Raw genomic sequence first — 24,642 nt, 5'->3', positions numbered from 1 at the left:
ATGAGATAACAGTGTCAAAGTTTTAGAGGTTAAGATACAAATTCTAGCAAATCATGGGCCAGGGAGCTTCTTAAGTATAAATAAGGTGTCTAGGGCTAACAACTAGATGACTGCAAGGAATAGAAGCCCTTCCATTCTTCACCATTCAGTTAGAACTGAAGAAGCTTCTTGGATGAGAAGTAAAATGCCTTCAAGGAAAAAACAAGAAAGTCCAGTTGCCTTTTGAAAAAGCACCTTTGGGACATCGATAAGGTGAAATTCATTATAAATTACAATGAATTGTTACTCAGATAAAACAAAAACTACTGTATATATACCAGGTATTAGGCCTGCATTTATATTCCTTTTAGAATTTTGGCCTGCCACACTTTCTCTTATTTCATTATGCTGTTTCTTTAGTATCGTCGATGGGAGGGGGGAATAGAAGGAGTAGGATTGTGAAATGTATTATTTTCATTCTTTACTAGAAGTCAAGATCATCCTTTGTCTCCGCACTTTCACACCTGACCGGAAGCAGTTGGGTGTAGACGCCAGCGTGGAAGAAGAAGATTGGACCATGTGATGGACTGTGGGTGTGGGGACAAGATCATGAACTTTTAACTGGGTGGGATTCTGATGTAACTTCCAGAATTGGAATCCCACAGCATGATGCCAACATGCCTGTCTTATTAAATTGGAACTTTAAGCATAGTTTTGCCTTCGACTCTGATTTAATTCTGCATAGTATTTGGAACGCTGACACCAGGTGAGGTATGACAAAAAAATAATAATTCTGCTAAGGAAAATTTATGAGATGCTGCAAATCACACACAATTCAATAGTGTGATCTTCTGGCAAAATGATACTGGTTTGAACTGCAGAATTATAGTTCTGTAAAATAAGTATTAATAGTATTTGATCGAATGTCAGTAACTATGCACTGTAGAATTCTAGAATCAAGAATCAGATGCTGATGAATGTTAAAAGTTTAAAAGATGTCAGAAAAAAGCAATAGCTTTGTGTAACTTTTAATTCTAAAAAAATATTTTCTAATTATACTTTCAATGATCAATCAAGCTAATAGGAAGATTTTTTTTTAAAAGGGGCAGGGTGATTTGCAAAAAGAAAACATTAATATCGCTTTCAAAGCACATTACATATACCTTCATGCATTAAAAAATGTTTCTACGGAAAAATACAACTCAGTGTTGCCTTGCACCACAAGATGAATGGAATATAAATTTGACAAATAGATAAACGGATAGATAGAATTTTGTTTTTTTTTTGCTGGAGAACTGAGTGGCAGCAGTTAATTTTTACAATGATGTATCTTGTGTTCATATTTCCTGGATATGTTCTCAGGCAACATGAGACTATGTAGAAGTGCAATAAACTATTACAGATGTTAGCAGTTATTACTCACTTCAATTGCTGCTAACTCTTTGAAGTTGTCCAGATCAGGAAACAGATACCACAAGATGACTAGAATTTCCCTGAGATTGGTTATTGTAACAGTTTTATGAGCCTGGTGCATTTCCCTTTTCCTTCTTCTTGTACCCCAGGGAGAAAGGGAAGGAGCAGTCTGAGCCTCTTCCTAACACTTTCTCTGTTTCACTCAACATGTCCTTTTCCTCATGTTGTTCTAACAGTCTCTAAATAGTGTCATCTCCGTGACTCCCTACAATGAAAAGATAATAGGGACCACACCGAGGTGGGCTATGTTTGCCCCACTGCAGAGGTTAGATATGTTCATCAGTCGTAGATAGTGATAGTAAGAAACCTGGGCAGAGGGGAGAAGTACTGCTGCCTGATGAACCATGTATCTCCAGGTGCATGTCGTTAGGTTCAGCCATAAAAGAGCTCCCTGCAATTCATACTCCATCACTTAATTCGTGGCATGACAAAACCGCGCTCATCAAAATAGCGGTGATAAAACCGCGTCGCTAAAGCCGCGACGTCATCACCGCGTGTCATCACCGCCGCGACAACAGCGCGGCGACAGAAGGGCGCTTTAAAACAGCGCGGCGGCAGAAAGCCGATTTAAATTAAGGTAAGGGTTAGGATTAGGTTTAGGGGTTTGCTTTAGGGTTAGGTTTAGGGTTAGGGTTAGGTTTAGGTTTAGGTTTAGGTTTAGGTTTAGGTTTAGGTTTAGGTTTAGGTTTAGGGTTAGGTTTAGGGTTAGGTTTAGGGTTAGGTTTAGGGTTAGGTTTAGGGTTAGGTTTAGGGTTAGGTTTAGGGTGCTGAGTGCTTCGGAATGCGCGGATTTGCCCTCCGCGATTATGTCATCGCGGTAGGGTCGCGTTTTTCCTTAGCGCTTCGAACGGCGCGGATTTGCCCTCCGCACTTATGTCGGCGCGGATAAGGGCTTCGCGGTTTTGTGGTGGAACCCACTTAATTTACTGTAATAATAAGCAGTTAGTGTTTCTACCTGAAGTCCGTGAGACCTTCTATTATAACAAGCTTAAAAGATTGACAGTGATTATCTGGATGATTGCTCACCATCAGTTGCGCATCCAGTGGCACCATCCTTTGAGCAATAGCGCATTTCAATCCGTTGCCTCCCCACATCTAGCAAGCTTGCATCAGGAAGGCGTGCCTTACAAGTGTATCGAAAGCGTTGTTCATAGTGCCCACCATTGTCAGAGATATTCACTGGTGCCCATGGAGTCCAGGGAGTTGTCTTCTTCAGTTCTGGACAAGGTTTGGTATTGCAAGTCTGATACTCCTATAAGAAAAGACATAGTTTAACAGAATTTAACGGAATAGCGGAGTTGGAAGGGACCTTGGAGGTCTTCTAGTCCAGTGTTTCTCAACCTTGGCAACTTGAAGATGTCTGGACTTCAACTCCCAGAATTCCCCAGCCAGCGAATGCTGGCTGGGGAATTCTGGGAGTTGAAGTCCAGACATCTTCAAGTTGCCAAGGTTGAGAAACACTGTTCTAGTCAACCCTGCTCAGGCAGATCTCTTCTTAAAAACCTCCAGTGTTTACGATACTCTGTGATAAATGTATGATACTGCACGATAATTTGGATAATTAAGATCAGATCTTGTCAAAGCTTACAGTCTGGTGACAGACTGTAAATTATAACAGCGTTATAATAGGATGAATATGCAAGTTGAAAGATTGCACAAGATTCAGCCTTCCATGGACCAAATTATCTTGAACTGAAAGCTTAAAAAACATTAACAACTGCAGAAATTATCATTTGGATACCAACAGATTTGCTGTAGGCAATAAACAAAGCTTATAACAATGGTTATCTCGAAAACTCTGGATCCAGTGTATGACAGAATTTTATACAATGCAATACACTTTGTATAAAATATAATTTTATGGTCTTATATTCCAAGGATATACTTGCTTATTTAAACTGAGCATTTTAAATTGTGCCCACAGTTTTTTTAAAAATAAAATCCACTGATAGTAGTATAAACATTGCTTTAGAAAATCACAAGCAAATCGCTCCAAAAAGGGAATTTGAAAGGGAGGGAAATTATCAAGACTCTTCTCTTGGATAATCTTGCCCCAAAACATTTAGAATTTGAACGGTTAAAGCTACGTATGAGGCAAGCCATCACCACAAAAGTAAAGTCGTACAGCATATGTATGTTAGAAATAGCAGTTCTCCTGTTTTGTTTATTCCAGTTCTTCTGGCCATTATTGTCAGGGAACAGCAAAGCAGTTTGAAATGGCACAGAGCTCCAACACAAGAAATTCCATGGGCAAAAAACTTATCTTCCTAATATGTTTTCCCGATAGATATAATGATGAGATACCAGTGCCATAACCCCTGATTTATTTTCAGCTCCACCCAGTGGTGGGTTTCAAAAATTGTTCGAACTTACTCTGTGGGTGTGGCCTCCTTTGTGGGAGTGGCTTGCCACCCATGTGACCGGATGGGAGTGGCTTGCCGCCCATGTGACCGGATGTGAAGATGCCGACGACACTTGTCAGAACCACCTTAAATTACCTCACACACAGCACTGGCATGCATAAGAATATGATGTAAACTTGTTTTTTAAAAGGCATCTTTGGTTTGCGTTAAAACAACTTCAACACACGCAATGTTCTGATTGCACCACAAACGCAGTAGTCATCCTTGCCTTTCACAGAGGCACTGAGTTTTATAAATATGAGCATGATAGTGTAGAATAATCATATCCAAGGACCAGTGGTGGGTTTCAAAAAAGGTTTGGAACCTCTTCTGTAGGTGTGGCCTGCTTTCCGGGTCCACTGGTGGAACCTCTTCTAACCGGTTCGGTAGATTTGACGAACCGGTTCTACCGAATAGGTGAAAACTGGTAGGAACCCACCTCTGGCTTCACCTCAGAGCCCACTCTGGTTTGATACAACTAATTTGGCCAAGTACTTTTCTTCAATGAAGCTTTCTCATGCATTGGTGAAACGAAACTCCCGCCTAACTGTGCCTTTCCTCTGTGCCTTGGTGAAGTCATAACATGTTTAGAGCTTCTTTCTGATTTCTGTGCTGCACTGGCTGGGTTAAGAATGGCAAATGTCACAAGTAGTACCATAGCAAGAAAAAGTGGCTAGAGGGAGTTCAGTCCTTAAACAGATAGTATGGGCATGCCGACCATAGCTATCCCTGATTAATTAAAAATGTGATGTTGTAGATTCTGGATTCTAAACTAATGGAGGACCTCTCATGAATGCTAACATGCTTATGAAGAAGGCACAGAAGAGGCTGTACTTCCTGAGAATGCTAAGGAAAATAAATCTATCTCAGCGTCTACTTCTGTCTTATTACCGCAGCGCTATTGAGAGTGTCCTGACATAGGGCATTCTTGCATGGTATGGAAGCAGCTCTGCAGCGGACAAAAACGCTCTACAGAGAATCATTAAAACTGCCCAGAATATCACCGGGCTTCTGCTACCAGTCCTGGATGACATCTTTGCATCTCGCTGTTTGAGGAAATTGCATAACATTCTCAGAGACTCTTCCCATCCTGCTTACAATCTTTTTAGACTGTTGCCTTCTGGCAGAATATAGCAATAGCAGTAGACTTATATACCGCTTCATAGGGCTTTCAGCCCTCTCTAAGCGGTTTACAGAGAGTCAGCATATTGCCCCCAACAATCTGGGTCCTCATTTTACCCACCTCGACAGGATGGAAGGCTGAGTCAACCCTGAGCCGGTGAGATTTGAACTGCTGAACTGCTGATCTAGCAGTAGCCTGCAGTGCTGCATTTAACCACTGCGCCACCTCAGCTCCAGAAGATACAGAACAATTAAAACTAGGATCACAAGTCTTCTGAATAGCTTTTATCCCAGAGCTATAATTGCACTCAACAATGAACTAAAGGGCCACCATCAATGAGCTATTGGAGAGCTATTGGTCTGTTGTGTGGATGTTTGGGTGGTTTAGGGGCGGGGAATTTTTTTGGTGGGGGGGGGGGGGTATTTGGGGATTGTTATGTGTGTTGGGTCCGGACTCTGGGTGTTATGTGAATTTCATTGTATGTGTAAATTGTGTATATATGTACAACAACAATAAAGTATTTGTATAGTTAAAAATGGTCTCTGCAGAATGTTCATCATTAAATAGCCTCATTTTAGGTCCTCGGGTTAGTTGCTCAATTCACAATATTTAATTTTTTACTCTACGTATACAGTTAGCACCAACAGGCTTTATGACTGAGTCATAATTACAGCAGCTAAAATGAAACACATTTCTCCTACATAATATGTGTGATGGTTGAGTTCTCTTGGGTTAATGCCAAACCCTCAGTTAAAAAAAAAAATCACAAGAGAAAACTTGCTTTGATCTGTTATGTTATGATAGGCCTGGCTCCGACCTTTTATTTACAGCTCAAATTTAAAGGTTCACTAAGGGAGATCAAAATAATCCTCCTCTGGAAGCCTACAATACAGAGGCCACTGAAAAGGTAAAGTGAAATGGAGAATGCTCTTAACCTGAGTTTGTGTGGACAGAATATAAATAGATTTCATTTATCTAGGACACTTCTGGTTTTGCTCACTTAAAAGTACTAAACAGTAAGGAAGAAATCCATAAATCAGAATATAGTCCAGACCAGCACAGCAGCAGAATTCAGCAAAACTATAGAATTAATATTAAAGACAATTAAGGTGGCGCAGTGGTTAGGGTGCAGTACTGCAGGCCACTTCAGCTGACTGTTAGCTGCAGTTCGGCGGTTCAAATCTCACCGGCTCAAGGTTGACTCAGCCTTCCATCCTTCCGAGGTGGGTAAATGAGGACCCGGATTGTTGGGGGCAATATGCTGACTCTGTAAACCGCTTAGAGAGGGCTGAAAGCCCTATGAAGCGGTATATAAGTCTAACTGCTATTGCTATTGCTAACTCTGAAATACTGGAACAATGAAAACATTCACCGGGCACTGGAATGGATTCCCAGCTGGCTTCAGGGCAGCCTCCCACCATTATGCAGGAAGAAGACTCTGGCAACAGAATATCAGGCTGCACAAACTTCCATCCTACAGTGTGCAAACATGAAGCAGCCACTTTTTGAGGTGCTGTATTTATGTACCCATGTGCTCCACTGCCTCATTTGGAGGTAATATCTGAAGCATGCACAGGAGCCGAGGTGGCGCAGTGGTTAAATGCAGCACTGCAGGCTACTTCAGCTGACTGCAGTTCAGCAGTTCAGCTGTTCAAATGTCACCGGCTCAGGGTTGACTCATCCTTCCATCCTTCCGAGGTGGGTAAAATGAGGACCCGGATTGTTGGGGGCAATATGCTGACTCAATTACCTCCACTAGACCAATTAGATCCCACAGACTAGGCCTCCTCCGAATTCCATCCGCCGGCCAGTGTCGACTGGCGACTACCCGGAGGAGAGCCTTCTCTGTGGCTGCTCCGACCCTCTGGAACGAACTCCCCGTGGAGATTCGTACCCTCACCACCCTCCAGGCCTTCCGTATAGCCCTTAAAACCTGGCTGTTCCAACAGGCCTGGGGCTAAAGATTCGCTGCCCCTATCTCGAATGGTATGATTGTTGCGCTTTTTAACTACGTATTGTTTTGTGTTGTTGTTAAACTGTCTGTATCCCCCTTTCCCTTCTTTGAGTTGTGAGCCGCCCTGAGTCCCCTTAGGGAAAAGGGCGGCATACAAATGAAATAAAACTCAAACTCAAACTCTGTAAACCGCTTACAGAGGGCTGAAAACCCTATGAAGCGGTATATAAGTCTAACTGCTATTGCTATTGCTATGCACAGTTCTAAAAATGATAATATTTGTTGTGTAGTGATGAATCAGTGTATTTCTAAATTCTTCTGGGTCATACATCACCTTCTCAACTCACAAATTTATGGTAAAATCCTGCATATATAAAAGCAAACAAAGAATGCAGATATAAACTCACAACACTGCAACCCGGACAATCTGGGCCATTTTCACAAGTTCGGTGGCGAGCCTGAATGCCTCCTCCACACTGGGCTGTGCAACGTTCCCAGACACCCCAGCCAGTCCAGAACACATGAGGAGAACACAACAAATGCTCATTGCAATACCTGTAAGAAGGAAAGCAAGGTCAGATTTAATGTGGTCCTTAATGTGCTGTTGCATTAATATGATTTATCAATATGCTTGTCTAGAAATGAAAGAAAATTAAATTACAGACATCATCCCCTTTTGAGCTTGGATCAGGTGATTTTTGCCTTGGGATGCAAAAATAACATGATTTCATATTCCTATCATTGTTTAGATTTTCTGTCGTCTCCCTGCGCAAAAGATATTCTCTTTTCTTTCTTTTTTTCCCCTTTGAAAATTATTTAGAGTCTCTTAGGAGCATTATTCCAGCAGCCTGCAGGATAGTGCTAGCATTCAGTAAGTGTGATCAAGAGATTGCCACAAGCTGTTTGTGATAGGCTTATGTTCTGACGGAGTGATCAAGAGGCCTCTCCATTGTGATTTTGAAATAGCTGTTTGGAGCAGAAATGCTTAACACCAGCCGGCTCAACCAAGTACTCAAAGAACATGGGCAGCTGCTGCAAGGTGGATGATGAAGCTAGCTTGGTGAAATGTACTGCAACTAAGAGAGCTGAAAAGGAGAGGAGTAAATAAAGGAACACTAAAGGACAACCTAATCTACTCTTTTGTTTTTTGGGGAAAAAAAAGTATCTTCAAAGTTTCTTCTTAGAGACGTTTCTAACTCCACCTCAAGTACAGGTTCCCCACAGGGCTGTGTCTTGAATCAGTTACTGTTCACCTTGATGGCCCATAACTGCCGTGCCACGTCTGTGCCGAATCATATTGTGAAGTATGTGGATGACGCGGCAGTGGTGGGGATTATCCGGGAACAGGATGAAGATTCTTACAGGGAAGAGGTAAAGGCTTTGGTGGACTGGTGCGCACATTTGTCGGTGAACCAATAGTATTAAGTAACTGGGGTCGCAGATAACCAACAATCTGACTTGGCCTCTTCATATATTATCTTTAGTGAAGGGTGCAAATGAGCATTTGCATTGGATGAGGAAAGTACATCTTTCTCCTTTTGTCCTGGCCACTTTTTACAGAGGCACAACTGAGAGTGTTTTAATAAACTAGTTTGGTGGCAGCAATGCCGCAGACAGAAGGTCCATACAGAGAGTGGTAAGGACAGCCAAGATGATTATAGGAAACTCGCTTCCCGTTATTCAGTCTACTGCTTATAAGCGCTATGTGCTTAGAGCTCGACGCATTAAGACCCCACATACCCACTTAGCCTAGAAAGGAATACTGTTAATGTAAAATGGCACAGGGTGGGAGTACTAGATTTGGCCTGCCATCCCATCAGAATGACCTTTGTATTCAGATAAGCATGACTTCTCCATTATCTCGGAAAGATAGAGAGATCCTGAGTTCTATTATTTGTTCCAGCTCACTCTGCCCAGTTTTTCAGTTATGTATGGTACTTTGTGAACTCTGCCAGCTACCTGGCCTAGCCAAATAATTTTTTTGAGTGGAAATAACCATTGCAGGGGGGGTTTTCTGCCTCAAACCCGCGATCAGTTCCATCATGTTGAAGAAGAGACATCACTAGTTCTTTCAGAAACTCTTTCTTCTTTCTTACCCATTGCAAGACTGCTTATTACAAATTTTTTATCACATTCTGTCCCATAACAAAGTTAGAAGAACAATAGCTTTTATGAAAATTGACATGCTTGTGAAGCTCCATGTTTTTTTGCAAACATTTTTTTCATTCTGCTGGGAAAAGTGACATCAATAGGTTCGTAATCTTCCCATGCTTAAAAAAAAATGTATATTTTTAACTCCTAATCCAGGCAAAAAGTGGAATTGAGCCACCTCTGGAGAAACCACCTCTGACTATATCCAATCATTTACGGAACTCCGGACTGGGCCTTTAAACTAGAAAGCCTTGTTTCTGCACAGCCTTAATTATAACCACAGGAGGCCTTAATGCCAGCCTCACTCAAGCAGGGACTTTATCAATTTATGCCACTTATGGATAGCCATGCAGTTTCACCTGTCTTCCATTTCACTCAACTTCACACACAGTTCAGATAGTAATAGCTGACAATTGGGAGCTGGTACAGTACCAAAGCTCTGATTTTAATATTTTTGAAAAGTGTTTTGCATTTAATAAAACAAAGAGGCATGGTGCCGGTTTTATAGTTTCCTCCCGATATGCAGAGCACACAAGTGCGTTCCCTGCAGCAAAGAGCAAGCAAGGCCCAGAAATCTCAAATATGGTTCAAAGTCTCATTTCCAGAATGAATCTGCTGGAACACAGGACTCTGAGCAAAGCCCAATTAATCCTCTTGGAAGCATTTCAAGCTAGCGGGTAATGCTTTCCCCCTGCTGATATTCCTCTCCCTGTTATTTATTTTTATTTTCTCAAAACTCAAGAGGATTTATGGTTTGCAAAATAAACAATACAAGAGTATTAGGTCCCCTGACTTGTAGACCTCTGCACTGACCTTGTGTCCGGAAATGATGAGATAGAATTGAGAAGGTGACATGGAAAAACTCTCAAGCAAGTAATATGACCTTTGACATAGCCAACAAGCCCTGCTCAGCTTCCAAAGTGGTCAACAGTTTTAAGTAATGAGAAGGAAGAGAAAACAACAAGCTAGTTCCTTCCGTGACCCGTCAAAACCGCGGTCCACTAAAGCGCGCCCGATTAAAGCGCGTACCTGACGTCATCAGCAGCGCGACAAAAAAAATTAAAATTAAAATAAAATTAAAATAAAATTAAAGCAAGTCGATTCACATAAAGGTAAGGGTTAGGTTTAGGTTTAGGGTTAGGGTTAGGGTTAGGGTTAGGTTAAGGGTTAGGGTTAGGTTTAGGGTTACGTTAAGCGTTAGGGTTAGGTTTAGGGTTAGGTTAAGGGTTAGCGTTAGGTTTAGCGTTAGGTTAAGGGTTAGGTTTAGGGTTAGGTTTAGGGTTAGGTTAAGGGTTAGGTTTAGAGTTAGGTTTAGGGTTAGGTTTGGGGGGGTTAGGGTAAGGTTTTCGCTTTAATTTTAAATTTACCGCTCACAGCGCGATGTTTTCGTCACGCTGTGATGACATCACGTACGCCCTTTCGTCGAGCACGCTTTAGTCTACCGCGATTTTGTGGTGGAACCAGTTCCTTCTACTGACATAACAATAGGAACAATAGGAAAAGGATTAAAACCCCTTTTATACACAAAAAAGAAAATGAGTGTTATTTGGCTAAATAATGTATTACTAACTCTGACTAGGCAAATGTTCTACCTCATTGACCAGAGACCCAAAACTATCTAAACTTTCCCAGCCTGGTTGACCTCTAGTGTGTTGGAATAGCTTAAACTACAGATCCTATCCCTCCCAGGCTGAATGTCAACAACCATGCTATTATAACACATCCAGGGAAGCCCAGCCTAGGGATATTTGTTTTAATACATTAAATCAGTCAGTTAAACATAATAAGCATTGTCCCGTATTGATCAGGAAGCAATATTTACTTATTTTTTTCTTCCACAAATGGTTTAATCTTAAAAAAAGACAGAAAGTTTAAAGACTCAATAGGCAAGGCTCCAATGTTTAATAGTGTAAATTGCAATGGACATACTATATCTATTTATATCTTAAAACAATAAAATTAGCACTAATTGTGGTGATATTCTTCCCAACAAAGATAACTGCAACTTATCCCATTTTTTCATCTCTGTCTGTATACTATGCCAAAGTGGTTCATAATGATACTTATATAATTTCCCATTTGAGGTTAAGATATTAACTCCCAGATATTTGACCTTTTTGACTATTTCGCATCCTAACATTCCTCCTAGTTCTTCCTTTTGTTTAGTATTCATATTTATAGCTAAGGATCTTATCTGTCCTGAAATTCATAAGCATTTGCTTTCATTGGCTCCTTCTCACATCTACACTTTGGGAGACATCTCTTTATTTAACTTTCCAAATTATAGTTGTGTATAATGTCTCCATTTATTGACATTTTTCTTAAACTGCACGGCTAAAATGTCTAACTAGGGTTGTTATTCCTGTGGCATTTTTTGTCCTTTTCTCTGCTCTAAAAAATACATGAACGTATACTCATAGAGATGTAGTGAGCAGGGTATAGAAAACTATGTTAGTGGTTAAATTGTAAAATAAAATTGACAATTGCAGCAGGCACTGTAATGATGGAAGGCATCTGAACGAAATGCACACTTTTCTCTTAGGCTGAATTCTAGCATCTAGATGCAATCAAATCTTTCAACACCTCCATTCTCAGAAATGAAAAAAATGTTTTCTTCCTTTAAAACTGAGACAATCCTCTTTCAGCTTCTGTTTAATTCCAGGGAGAAGAAATTTCCAGGTAACTAATGAAAACAATAGTAGCATATCTTTACGGCCTCATTATTTTTTTATAATAATAGGAATAAACTGGAAGTGTGTTAGAATATTTTGGTTTCTTTTATCTATTGTGTTGCAAAATAATTATCTCTGGATCAACTTTGAAAATGATGGTTAATATCAGCGTGTTTCATCCACGAATGAATGCAATAATTTGCCTTTAAAAGTTTATCATTTGATTTAGGGGTTTTGGGTAGCTTGTGCTATAATTACTAATTTGGGGCATCTTCTGGTTTGCAAAACAGTGGTATCAGATCAATACCATCATCTTGTGTTAATTTTATATATTCTGATGGATGCTTTTTCCTCCATTCACCTGCAGATTTCCAGATCAGAATAACTCCGTGCTTTATATTTTCCAACATGGAATAATATTCATTTTAATATGTAAGCCTAAAAGGAGTTCTTCAAATCTTTTCCCCTTTAATTTTATCCTTACCTATTAAATGTTAATCATTTTAATTTTATTTAATTTTTTTCTATATCCGGTGAGGTAAGTCCAGTTATACTCTATTTTTAGAATTAAAGAAATACATTAAACCAGGGGTAGTCAACCTTTTTATACCTACCGCCCACTTTTGTATCTCTGTTAATAGTAAAACTTTCTAACCGCCCACCGGTTCCACAGTAATGGTGATTTATAAAGTAGGGAAGTAACTTTATAAAATTTATAAAGCCGAGTTACAGCAAATGCCTACCGCCCACCATGAAAGCTGGAACACCCACTAGTGGGCGGTAGGGACCAGGTTGACTACCACTGCATTAAACAAAATGAGCCGAGGTGGCGCAGTGGTTAGAGTGCTGTACTGCAGCCACTTCAGCTGACTGTTATCTGCAGTTTGGCGGTTCAAATCTCACTGGCTCAGGGTTGACTCAGCCTTCCATCCTTCCGAGGTGGGTAAAATGAGGACCTGAATTGTTGTTGGGGGCAATATGCTGACTCTGTAAACCGCTTAGAGAGGGTGAAAGCCCTATGAAGCGGTATATAAGTCTAACTGCTATTGCTAAACAAAAACAATCTGGTAACAGAGATACAAACAAAGGGGAAGCAGATGGTGGAGATATTAGCCTCTTACCTCTCTTCACGGTTTTGCCCAACACATACACGACCTCCATACCGAGGGCTTGGGTTATTACAGGAACGTTGACGTACTTGAAAGCCTATTCCACAAGTGGTGCTACAAGGAGACCAGGCTGACCATGGAGTCCACCCACCATTTCTGTAAGAACAATAGACCATGCTCAGTAATTTTTAGGTCTGCATGTCCAAATAAATATTTGTTTCCATGGGGGGGAAAAGCTCTTTGTGGGGTACGTGGCGCAAGGACAATATTGATCAACAAAACAATTAAATATCCTTTCATTATCCCAATATCATTATCTCATTATCCCAAGCAGCTTTTAAAAACTGGACAATCTAACATGGGTTTAATTACATGGTTAGATCCTCTGTTCTTCTAGAAAATTCAAATTTTTCCCAGTAGAGACATTCTTGAGGAAATCCTTCCACAATATAATTTCTCCAACCTGAAGTCTTTTTTTTAATCTTTCTATCAGCTAAGCAACTTTACCATTATGTTAAAGTGTTCGGGTTGTTTTTGCTGCTGTTGTTTTTTGCAATCATTCAGCCAGAGGTTGTGCATATTTTGGTCTAAACAAAATTGCCATTGGAAAAATCATGACAAGGTATCATAATTCAGTTTATTACCTGTTCTCACATGTTTTTTTAATTACACTAAAATAAAAAAAATGTGCTTTTGTAATGGGTTGTGTGTCAGATTCTGCTTCACTTAATAACCAAGAAAGAAACCACTCAACTCCATTTTGCAGAATTAAGAGTACTTTTACTGATTATAAGTAAATAGAAGCTAAGCAAAGCTGGATCTGAGCAAAAGCGCGCGAAAGCATTAGATATCAATACATGACCCATTCCCCTCCCCTTGGTAACCCCAGTCCATAGTCCAATCCAATATCTCCACAGCTGTCAGGTGGGAGACATCTTCAAAAATCATCATCAGGTTGGTATGCCGGACAGTTGGCCTTGGCGGGAAACTCCCCTCCTTGCCACATGCGCAGACGATGGTGAGAACAACTCCCAATTAACAGTCCTCCTGTACAGATTATTTCCCGCACCCAAATATCATGCCCCCCCCTCCCCGTTTCAATGGCAGCCAAAAAGCAAGCAGCAAAACAGAGGCTGACATCGTGAGAATAACTTTGGGAGATTGTAGAAAGAGCCACAATCAGGACAACAGTTGGACAAGGGACAGCCCACAGAAAGAAAGGGGGTGGAGAAAGTATCTCAGAAGGGACCCTCCCTAGTTCTCTGGAAAGTAAAGGCAGGGGAGGGTGAAAGTGCTTTTCAAACTTTTGTAAGATTCTGTTACTGTAACCTTACAATAAAGGTAATATTAATACTCATGTTTTCGGTTTCTTGTTTGGACTGCCTCGAAGGGCTGACAATATTTCAGCTATATGCACTTTAAAAAAAAACATGAATAGCTAAATCAGAATTCGCCAAATTTCAGATATGTATATAATTGCAAATTTTTAAATATTGGAACTCATGAAAACTTTTAGTTAATCATATTTTAACCAGAGCGAGTTTTAAAATCTTTGTCAAGAAGCAAAGATTTCTCTCTTATTGTTCTCTCTTATTGTATCAAATGACTCCACATACTTTTAAAACCAGTACATATTTGAAAACCAGACTTTAGTTTAGAACCATATTCCCCCAAAATATAGAACTGAGGGTTAAAAAAAAGTAGGCAAAACAGTATATGTAGGCTGAGTTTATGAGTTCCAAAAAACCCGATTGAGGTAGGATTGAACGAACAAGCCGGTTTTAGAGAAGGAAGATCTACGGTGGATCATATCTTGGTACTCCACCATTTAGTACAAAAATACATATCTAAAAAAAATCCTCTCCTTTTGTGGCCTTCCTTGATTTTAAGTAGGCCTTTGATTCAATATCCAGGATCACCCTCTGGGAGAAATTAAAATGCACCATGATCGATAAACGCCTCCTTTTCCTCATACAAAAATTGTATGCCAATTCCACCTTGAAAGTGAGGTGCAATCCCCAAGGCAGTTTAACCAGCTCAGTAAGGGTACAAAAGGGGTACGGCAGGGTTGCATCCTGTCCCCCTCCCTCTTTAACTTCTATATTAATCCCCTGATTGATCTCCTACAGAACCCTGATTTCCATCCTCCTAACCTAGCACAACGCAAAGTGCCAATTCTCTTATATGCTGATGACGCCGCTATCATTTCACAAACCCCTGTAGGACTGAAGAGAGCAATTAGGGCAACACTCGGCTATTGCAGGCAAAACAAGCTGGTCCTTAACTTTGATAAATCAAAAAGTTTCACTTTAGTTTTTGCTAAAAGACCAAGCCAATACTCCTGGAAAATAGAAGGCCATAGTTTGGAACAGGTTAGAACATTTAGATACCTTGGGGTGGTTTTCCACTCGCAAGGGACATGGAAGGCACACCTGGATCACACATTGCAAGTAGCCAATAGGTCCTCAAATGCAATTAAACATTTCTTTTATACAGGTGGAGATCAGATTGTACCTGCTGCCTTAAAACTCTTTGAGGCCAAAACATTGGCACAAATTCTATATGGGGCACAAACAGGAATCCTTGCAAAGACAGACTTACTTGAAACCATACAATCCAAATTCCTGTGAGCCATCTTAGCTGCACCCAATGGAACTCCAAATGCCCAGTTAAGAATTGAGTCAGGCATGCCTCAAATTCAGGTAAGAGCCTGGAAGATGATGATCTTTCATTGGCTTAAAATGCATTTCTTTCCAGAGGGACTGTCCCCACTAGTGTTGACTGACAATTTCCCTTCGCCCTGGAAACAGGCAATTGATCACAAGCTGGGCTCTTATGGTCTCTCACCGTTATTCTTAATGTCCCTAGGCTTTGATCAAGCAAAGCAAGTAGTAATTAATAGAATGAAGGACATGGAGTTCCAAGAAGAACTAAATAGGTTGCCTCTCCACAGTAGGGACAGAATCAAACAGGGTGTGTGGGAATCGGCAAGATATCTAAATGACCTGATCTCCCCAAAACAAAGAATAGCTTTCTTCAGAGCCAGATTTAGCATTCTTCCTTCAATACTCCTCCAGGGCAGGTATAAGAGAACACCTATAGCAGAACGGGTTTCTATATGTGGTAAAGGAGAAGTGGAAGATAATTCACATGTTCTATTACACTGCAAGCTATACAGAGCTTGTAGGTCTGTACATATTCTCCCCTTATTAGAGAGATTGCCAGGGAGGGCAGGCCATTTTTATATAGGCTTTCTCCTCCAGGACACTAACCCGGTTACCATGTATGCAGTTCTGTGCGGCTGCAATGTCCATAAGAAAAAAAATTGGCTACAGAAATATAGTTGTCATCTGGTACCAATTATCTGGACATACCTCTAACAATCTTTGGACCATTGTATTTACTCCTATACTTAACAGCCTGCACCCAGGTAAATCAGGGAATGACCTGAACAATCTGAGAACATGTATGTTATTTTCCACTTTTAACGTCAATACTTTTTAATTATATCTTAATGTCGGTGCTTTTTAACATATTGTAAAAACTAATGTGTATTGCTGGTCTTTAACCGTAATAAAAATTTATTTACTTACTTACTTGAACTGTATTAGGTAAACAGGTCTGCTACACAGTAGGTAATTTAAGACTCTACGCTATAGGAGTAGATTTTGTAAGATATTTTTAGGCCACCGTTATTATTTTTATAATACGTAATTCAAAACGGTGAACAAATCTACTTCCTCCTTCTTCTGACCTCACCAAACGGTGAGATGAGTTGGGCTGAGAGATAGTGATTAACCCAAAATCAACCACTTGGTTTTTCAAGCCTAAGGCAGGACTAGAACTTACAGATTCCTGGTTTCTAGCCTGGAGCCTTTAAGCACTAGAGCAAATTGGCTGTTTTTCCTGTCATGGTTCTTTGTTTTTAGAAGACTAAAGAATTCTTCAGTATTTTTAACAGTAAGAAATACATGTTTGACACGGAGTGCATACTTAAGAGACTGCCATGTTCAATCATAATTCCTTAATGTCTCAAAGTTTGGGATCCAGATCTGCCCATTAATCCTGAAAAGGCAGAATCTGAAACATAACCAGAAAGTAAGACTGGATCAACTTAGATCTATATTTTATTCTTGTGCATTTTTGTGCTTGCTGCTGTATTTGGAGCCCTGATAAGTGGCACATTTTATCACAGGCCAAAAGTACTTGTTATCAAACACGCAATATATGTAATATATTGTATTACACTGGCTTATCTCAAGCATATAAAATATGAAGCGGTTCTATTGTCAGCAATGACCGGGATATACAAATAATCTTCCAAGACGTCAATATTACATTATTAATTTTACTTTTTACATACCTAGAGCAGTTAACAATCTCAATACTTGACCCTTCACACTGGCGACCCCCACATTTTGGAACTGGATTGTCACATAGGCGTGTTCTACAGAGGCAAATGCCTACACTTGATCCATCTACGTGTGTACAAGGCTTCCATTCTGACCAGGATCCAAAATGGCCATCCACAGTCAAATTCCTCTTCTGGAAACCAAAGGAGAAAAGAATAAATTCCAGTGGTCACATTTAAAGTAAAAGATAATCCATTATATGTTACAGGTCCTACTTGCCTCACTGATCAAGATCTGGCCACTTCTGTTGGACAGACACAGCCTTGTCACAATACTCTTAAGATGTGCAGGGGAGAAAGATAAAACATGTACAAACACCTGTACTATCAGTTATGTTCTAATTACGCATTAGCTCAAACTAATTTCAAATTGGTATTGCTAGTTTATAAAGCTTTCTTTTTTTAAATTTCCTTTGTCTTAATATATTTTAGACTGTGTTTGTTAAAAATCTACACCGTGTACGGGCTCTGGGAAGTCGGGGGGGGGGGAAGGGAGGTGGGGTCTTAGAGGGAAGGGGGGAGGGGGGATATATAGTATGTGTTAGATTTTAAAGTAACGTGATTGTACTTGTATACTGTTGCTCTTTAATCCCAGTGTAAAAAAATAGGACAAGCTGAATATATTAATAGATAGTAGAAATACACCGAAGGGAGGAGTAGAGGGATAGAAGAAAGAGGGGTAGAGAGGGTGGGAGAGAGGATTGGAGGGAGGGTGAGAAGGAAGGGAGGAAGTGTATTGGGAGAGAGGTGTGGTAGAGTGGGAGGAGAAGTAGGGTAGAGGGGAATGATGGAGGGAAGATGGAAAGTTGGAGGGGGGGGCGAAAGAAAGGGTGTATGGAGGGTCGAAGAGGTACATTGGGTTTCTATTTTGGGGGGTATTATTGACAAGAGGAATGGCTGTGTTTATTGTTTAATGTTATATGGCCCCGGTTCTGCACAGTATATATGTGACTGTACGAAAATGAAAATGGAAAATAAAAACACATTTACATTCAAAGCTTTAAACATCTCATGACCGGCTTGCCTAAGGCAGTGGTCTCCAACCTTGGCAACTTTAAGACCTGTGGACTTCAACTCCCAGAGTTCCTCAGCCAGCTTTGCTGGCTGGGGAACTCTGGCAGTTGAAGTCCACAAGTCTTAAAGTTGCCAAGGTTGGAGACCACTGGCCTAAGGAACCATCTACTTGCATACGGCTTACTAATAATAAATAGTTAAACAGGAACTCTGTCAGAGGAACCACCTCTCCCATTATGAATCTACTACCATAATACATACACTGAACCTTGGTGGTGCAGTGGTTAGAATGTAGTATTGCAGGCTAATTCTGCCCATTGCCAGCAATTCGATCCTCACCGGCTCAAGTTTGACTCAGCCTTTCCGCTTTCCATCCTTACGAGGTTGGCAAAATGAGGACTCAGATTGTTGGGGGCAATATGCTGACTCTGTAAACCGCTTAAGAGAGGGCTGTAAAGCACTATGGAGCGGTATATAAGTCTAAGTGCTATTGCTAAGTGCTATGAATCAACCAACTGCAATCGGAGGCCCCTGGTGCAGACATTTCATTTCCAAACTATGTAACATCATCAATGTGCTCATATTACCCAGTTTGGTAATGAAATGTCTGCATGAAAACCACCCAGCTCAGAGAGCACCAAGGACTCCATCGTTCAATCTTCAGCTATAAATATTCTATCGGTATCAACTGTAATGTTTAGAGCATCAGGGCAGGCCTTTTTGATGGAATGTCTGCCGGAAGCTTTGCGATCTAGTATGCAAAAATGCCCTTATCCTAGTTTGCTTCTAGCTAATGGCATGGTCTCAAGAACATTCCCCCAGGATTCGGGAAAGTGAGCAAAAAGATTCCTGTTTCATCAAACTTTTAAGTGTTAAATTGATTTTATAAATGGTCCTCATTTAACAAACACTTGTTCAATGCCTGTCAAATACCCTGTTTCCCTGAAAATAACTCCTATCCTGAAAATAAGCCCTAGCATGTTTTTACATGTGCACCTAATATAAATTCTATCTCCAAAATAAGCCCTACTTAAGACATACAATGGCCATGTGCAGCAGGAGCCCATGTGGCTGCTGGCCCTCTTCTTCCACTTGCGAGGCAGGTGTTGGGGCGTGGATGGCCTGGCTGCAAGGGCCATGAGGTAAGCCGGGGTGGGACACATGGGGTAGCTCCATTCCCCCACCTCGCTTCGTGGCTGTGGCACCAGCAGCTTCAGCATGTGGCTCGGCCTCCTGCTCTGTTGAGGCCAGGAGGAAGAAGTGGGCCAGCAGCCATGGGGAGTCCTACTAGAGTGGCCGCCATGAAGTGAGCCAAGTGTCGGGGCATAGCTGTAGGGGCCCTGAGATAAGCTGGTGTGAGGGGCATGGGGCATCTCCAGCCCCCAACTTGTGGCAGTGGCACTGGCATGCCGCACAGCCTCCTGTCCTGTTACAAGCAATCAGAAGAAGTGAGCCTCCTGTACTTGGATAAGAATAAGACACCCCCCAAAAATAAGCCCTATTGCTTATTTTGGGGCCCAAAACAAAATAAGACTTGGTCTTATTTTCAGGGAAACACGGGTATATGACAGCACTGAATGAATGATAGTTTTGACGGGATGTCATACTTATAATTATTGCAGCATCCCTGCAGTTACACAATTGTTATCGAGGTGTTTGGCACCTGGCTTTCAGTTATAACATTGAAGTTCCTGAGTCATATAATTGCAACCTGCAACATTCCCTGATAGCTCTTCACAAGCAAAGTCGAAGGGGAAGCTGTCAGGAAGACGGGGGTCATATGAGGTCCTCATTTAACAACCCACATGGTCCTCGACCAAAGTTACCCAGGCAGCTTTCATGTAACTAAGGAAAGCCTAGAACTCCTGCTGCGTTCTAGGCCAGCTCTTTAACCACAATAATTTTAATATGTTTCATTGGTTTAATGCTTGTATACTGTGTAGCATAGTGGTTTGTCTGTGTATCTGTGTGTGTGTAAAATAAGATTATTTATAAGCAGAAAGGCAGGTATAAATTTAATCATCACATTTTTGAAGGGCTTGCTGGGCAAGAAAAACACTTAGGGAAAAACTCCTACATCAAGTTGCAGAAATAAAGAATGTAATTTGTACACACACTGACTGAAAATTGAATGTTGTTTCCAGACAGTTTAGCTAAGATTTAGCTAAGAATGCAATGAGTAATAAAAGAAAAAGAATTGCAAAAAGACCTTGCAACTGTCATGCCATTGGCTGCCAAAACCACATGGACCCACCAGGTTTTCCTACACCTGCAGTCATGAGCTGTGAATACATGCTCAAACACTAAGTAAGTGAAAAGTGAATATTGTTCTGTTTTTCATGTGGCCTGCTAAGAGGCCCCCCACCGAGCATCTGGGCAAGGAAATTAAGCAACCTCTGTTAATTGATTGTTTTCAGGTTTATTTTCTTGTACTTTTTTCAACATTGGGCATTTGTTTTATGGACTCCTGGTTTAATTTTATGGTTTTAATTGTTGTATATTGCCCAGTAATTGCTATGAGAGAGTTGTCCGTTTCTAAAAAATAAATAAATAGATAAGCAAGCAAACTCTGGTTTCTTTCTATAAGAACAAGGTGAAAGAAGTGTTCAGTTTACACCAGTTCTTCCCAAAATCGTTTTTAAATTAACAATTATAAATCCATTATCTAAACATAACGAAGACATTCTGATAAATAGTAAAAAAAAAAGACTTCCTGATAAGCGGATTTGGGTAATGAAGGGGAAAAGTTGGGAAGTAATGGCTAACACAATCCTATCAATCCAACAAGACCCTGAGAAACTCCAAGGATTGTCTTTTTACTTTTAGTTAATTATATTTTATATATTGTTTGCATGATGGTTGGTTTCAATAAGTTGGTTTCAGAACTTACAGTCCTTTCCTTTATGCTATATGAGCAACTTAACAATTGTCACCCACCATTGTTAGGCGAAAATGAAAGTAATGAGGACATGGATTACAACACTGCAGGGAAAGGTTGGTGATGCAATGAAGATACTATAATTCATCAATGAAGAGATGACCTCTAATCAAGAAGTTTTTTCCAGATAAATGTATGAGGTCCGATGACAAATCATGGTGAAATCAAATGAAAAGTGAATGCTTCTGAAATCTTCCTAAATAGCAATAGCAATAGTTAGACTTATATACTGCTTCATAGGGCTTTCAGCCCTCTCTAAGTGGTTTACAGAGTCAGCATATTGCCCCCAACAACAATCCGGGTCCTCATTTCACCCACCTCGGAAGGATGGAAGGCTGAGTCAACCTTGAGCCTAGTGGGATTTGAACAGCCGAACTGCTGAACTGCAGTCAGCTGAAGTAGCCTGCAGTGCTGCATTTAACCACTGCGCCACCTGGGCTCTAAATGAAAGGGTAGGGTAAGTGCTGACGTCTTTATGACTCATTCTCATTACGTTAAATGTTGCTTCATGTAACTTCAGAATAAGGCATATGAATATGATGTATTTCTTCCAATTATAATAATAAAAAATATTTTGTGTTAATTTTCATATGGTTTCTCATATTACAGCTCAGAAGAAATTAATGGTAGCCGAACCAGAGTTAAAAGAGCGATGAGATACATTTACTGCTAACCTATACTATTTCCAAGAGAATTGCTAATCATAATTAATCTTTCCACTTAAAAAAACCTACATTCTGCTACAGAAAATTAGCACGTCAGACGTAAGGGCTCTAGCTAAATTTCCTGACACACTAAATTTCCGCATAAAGGAAGTACTTACATGGAGCAAATAGTCATTATGCCCTGAAAGGCAAGCCAAAAAAATCCATGAAATAATCCTGCAAGGGCTTTAATGGGTAACACACATTACAGCCCTTGGAGGTCTACCCTATGGATTTTTCTCATCTCCCCATGACAAATTTTCAACATTTCAGAACAAAATGCTTTCTTCACCTTTTCTCTGTATGCAGAAAAAAAATAGTTTGAAGTTATTATCCTAATAGAGGATTTTTTTTTCTACTCGGGAGTCACTGTGGCAGCTGAAGCTGCTGAATCATGGCTAGCCTGCATGCAAAACTTACTACCAGCTGCCTGCCATGCCAGCTGTCTCAAGGTAGAGACAGCCAGAACCATCAAATCATTCCAGCGGCAGAGCAACTGTGCTAGATGCCTACTATCTGCAGATATTATAATTGGGCATCAGAAAGTTGCTTTCTAGATCCACCCGCATTACTTTTGATTCTGTGGGGCTCAATTAGAATAGCTCTGTTCTGTCACTTGATTCCTATGTATAAATCAAAAAGAAATTCAGTGTTTCAAGTGAAAACAGGCTCTTAAGCATAGAGAGCCTGTGTAAGGTACTGAAAGTTTTTTTCTCTGAAGGAACAAGATGCATTCTCCGTCCTGAAAACCTTTGTGTCACAAAAATGTATATACATTTCTGTCTTCCTCTACCTGGCAATATATGAAAAGCATCAGTCACTTGAACATTTTGCACTTAGTCACAAAATGTGCCTATTCAAATAAACTCTCTAAAGGTCATTGTGAAAAACAACAGAAAGGGGGAAATTATCTACAAATACTTCAGACAGCTGGTAAGTATAAGTGCACCCACATCTAGGGCCATCTGTTGTAAGGGGGGGAGTTTGCTCACTAAAACAAGAAAGGCCTTGTGAGTTTAAGGAAGGAATAAAACTTTGGTGTGTGCATTAATAGCAAGAGATATGTGTGCTATTTCTGCATATCTTAAGACCAGGGGTGGGTTTCAACCAGTTCGCGGTGGTCCCTGCGAACCGGTTGGTCGCCGAACCCGGAAGTAAGGAACTTCCGGGAATGGCGAAGGGCGCGCCCGCCTGCCCGCGGTCCTTACCCGGTTTTGACGAGTTCTGTGCTTCCACGCATGCGCAGGACGCATACAGCGCCTGCGCGATCGTCCAGGAGCAGCTGGAGCGTCGCACAGACGCTAGTACGCATGCGTGCACCGCGCGCGTGCACGAGGACGCCGCCGGCCCCGTTCCAACCGAACCGGTTGGAACAGGGCGAGAAACCCACCCCTGCTTAAGACCCAGGGGTGGGGTGGGGTGGGAATGAAATAGACTGTCTATGGAGCCGTCATAGGAAGCTGTAGGAGTCCAGGCTTTCTGTAGAATGTCAACTCCTTTATGAACTTCAGAGCCAGTGGGGATAGTGGTTAGAAGTTCTGCTCTTCTGGCAGTGATTTTGAAATATTTAATTCTGCATAAAGGGAATGGGCCGCATGAGTTATCCTCAGCATATTGAGGAAACAATACCATTTTATTCAATCCCATGAAAGAGGGCGTTTTCAAGAAGTATGAATGGATCAAATAAATGCTTTGGCTGAATGGGTTTGGGAACAACAGACACAAATGAAGAGTACTTAACGCTTATGAGAAGTAACCAAGGTCAGATCCCTGCAAAATTCTACTCTCTCTTCTTTTGAACGGCTTTATGAATGGCCATCTCAGAATATAGAATATTAACAACGTTTCTTGCCCTTCTTAAATTCCTGGGCAGAACAGCGACAACCGTAGATCTCCAAATGTCTGGCATTAATGTATTTGAAAACAAGGTTAAAAATGATTAGCTTCCAATATCAGAAGGAAATTTTGGTTCCTAAACTCTGTGTGAAGTAGATCCTCAGTCCATCTCCTTTTCTAAAATTCTCTTGGCTTCCCGCTTCTTCCTTAATATCGGTTATGTTTTCCCTTTTATCTCTCGGTTTTATTTCACGCAAAGCTCTGCCTCTGGGACCTCTTTTCACTTAATTCAATCTATTTCTTTCTTCTTTAAGAACACAAAGGTAATGTCAACCTGCATGCTTAGAAAACTTACGCATGACAGCCTAGAACTGAAGATGGTAAATAACTTTGATTCCTTGGGCCCAAGGGAACAGATAAAGATGGGCAATGTGCTGGAGAAGTAAGGTAGAGATTAATTTTAGGATGGAAGGCAATGAAAAACCTAGATAAGACATATTTATTTATTTAGGTTATGGACTCTTCAACAATAACAGCTTAAAGCATTGTCCTTTCCAGTGATAATGTATGACTCTGAAAGCAGGACATGGAGAGAGAAAGAGAGGCATCTTCAATTTATGGATCTGGAGATTGTTTCTGAAAGTACTATGGATGGCAAGAAAAATGATCAATCAGTCCTGAATCAGATAAAGAGCTGATTGTTCCCTTGAGGTGATGATCAGCAAGCAGAAGCTTACATACTTCAGGCATCTGATGGGAAGGATGATGAAGTAGAAGAAAATAAGTTTGGTTGGCAAGATTGAGGGAGCAACAGATAAGATGGATAGGTGGCATCACAGAGATAACTAGAATGTCCTTGGAGGAACTATTGAGTTA

At 40.7% G+C, this 24,642-nt stretch overlaps 1 protein-coding gene across 2 annotated transcripts in view; it reads right to left on the bottom strand.

The window, feature by feature from the left end:
• Positions 1-24,642, bottom strand: part of SEMA5A (semaphorin 5A) — a 241,658-nt gene that overhangs the window by 22,594 nt on the left and 194,422 nt on the right. For both annotated transcript variants that reach the window (XM_087721907.1, XM_087721908.1), the window contains 4 exons: positions 17,227-17,408; positions 12,876-13,019; positions 7,339-7,486; positions 2,479-2,704 (listed from right to left, as the gene is read on the bottom strand). In XM_087721907.1, the coding sequence (XP_087578033.1) occupies positions 2,479-2,704; positions 7,339-7,486; positions 12,876-13,019; positions 17,227-17,408 (700 nt within the window). The remainder of the gene's footprint in view (positions 1-2,478; positions 2,705-7,338; positions 7,487-12,875; positions 13,020-17,226; positions 17,409-24,642) is intronic.

This window comes from Thamnophis sirtalis, unplaced genomic scaffold (assembly GCF_051295495.1).
Source record: "Thamnophis sirtalis isolate CommonGarterSnake01/CBP01778 unplaced genomic scaffold, rThaSir2_p1.2 scaffold_8, whole genome shotgun sequence".
Classification (NCBI taxonomy): Eukaryota; Metazoa; Chordata; class Lepidosauria; order Squamata; family Natricidae; genus Thamnophis; species Thamnophis sirtalis.
Note: the sequence above shows the minus strand (reverse complement) of the source record. Positions and strands in the feature narration are given on the sequence as shown.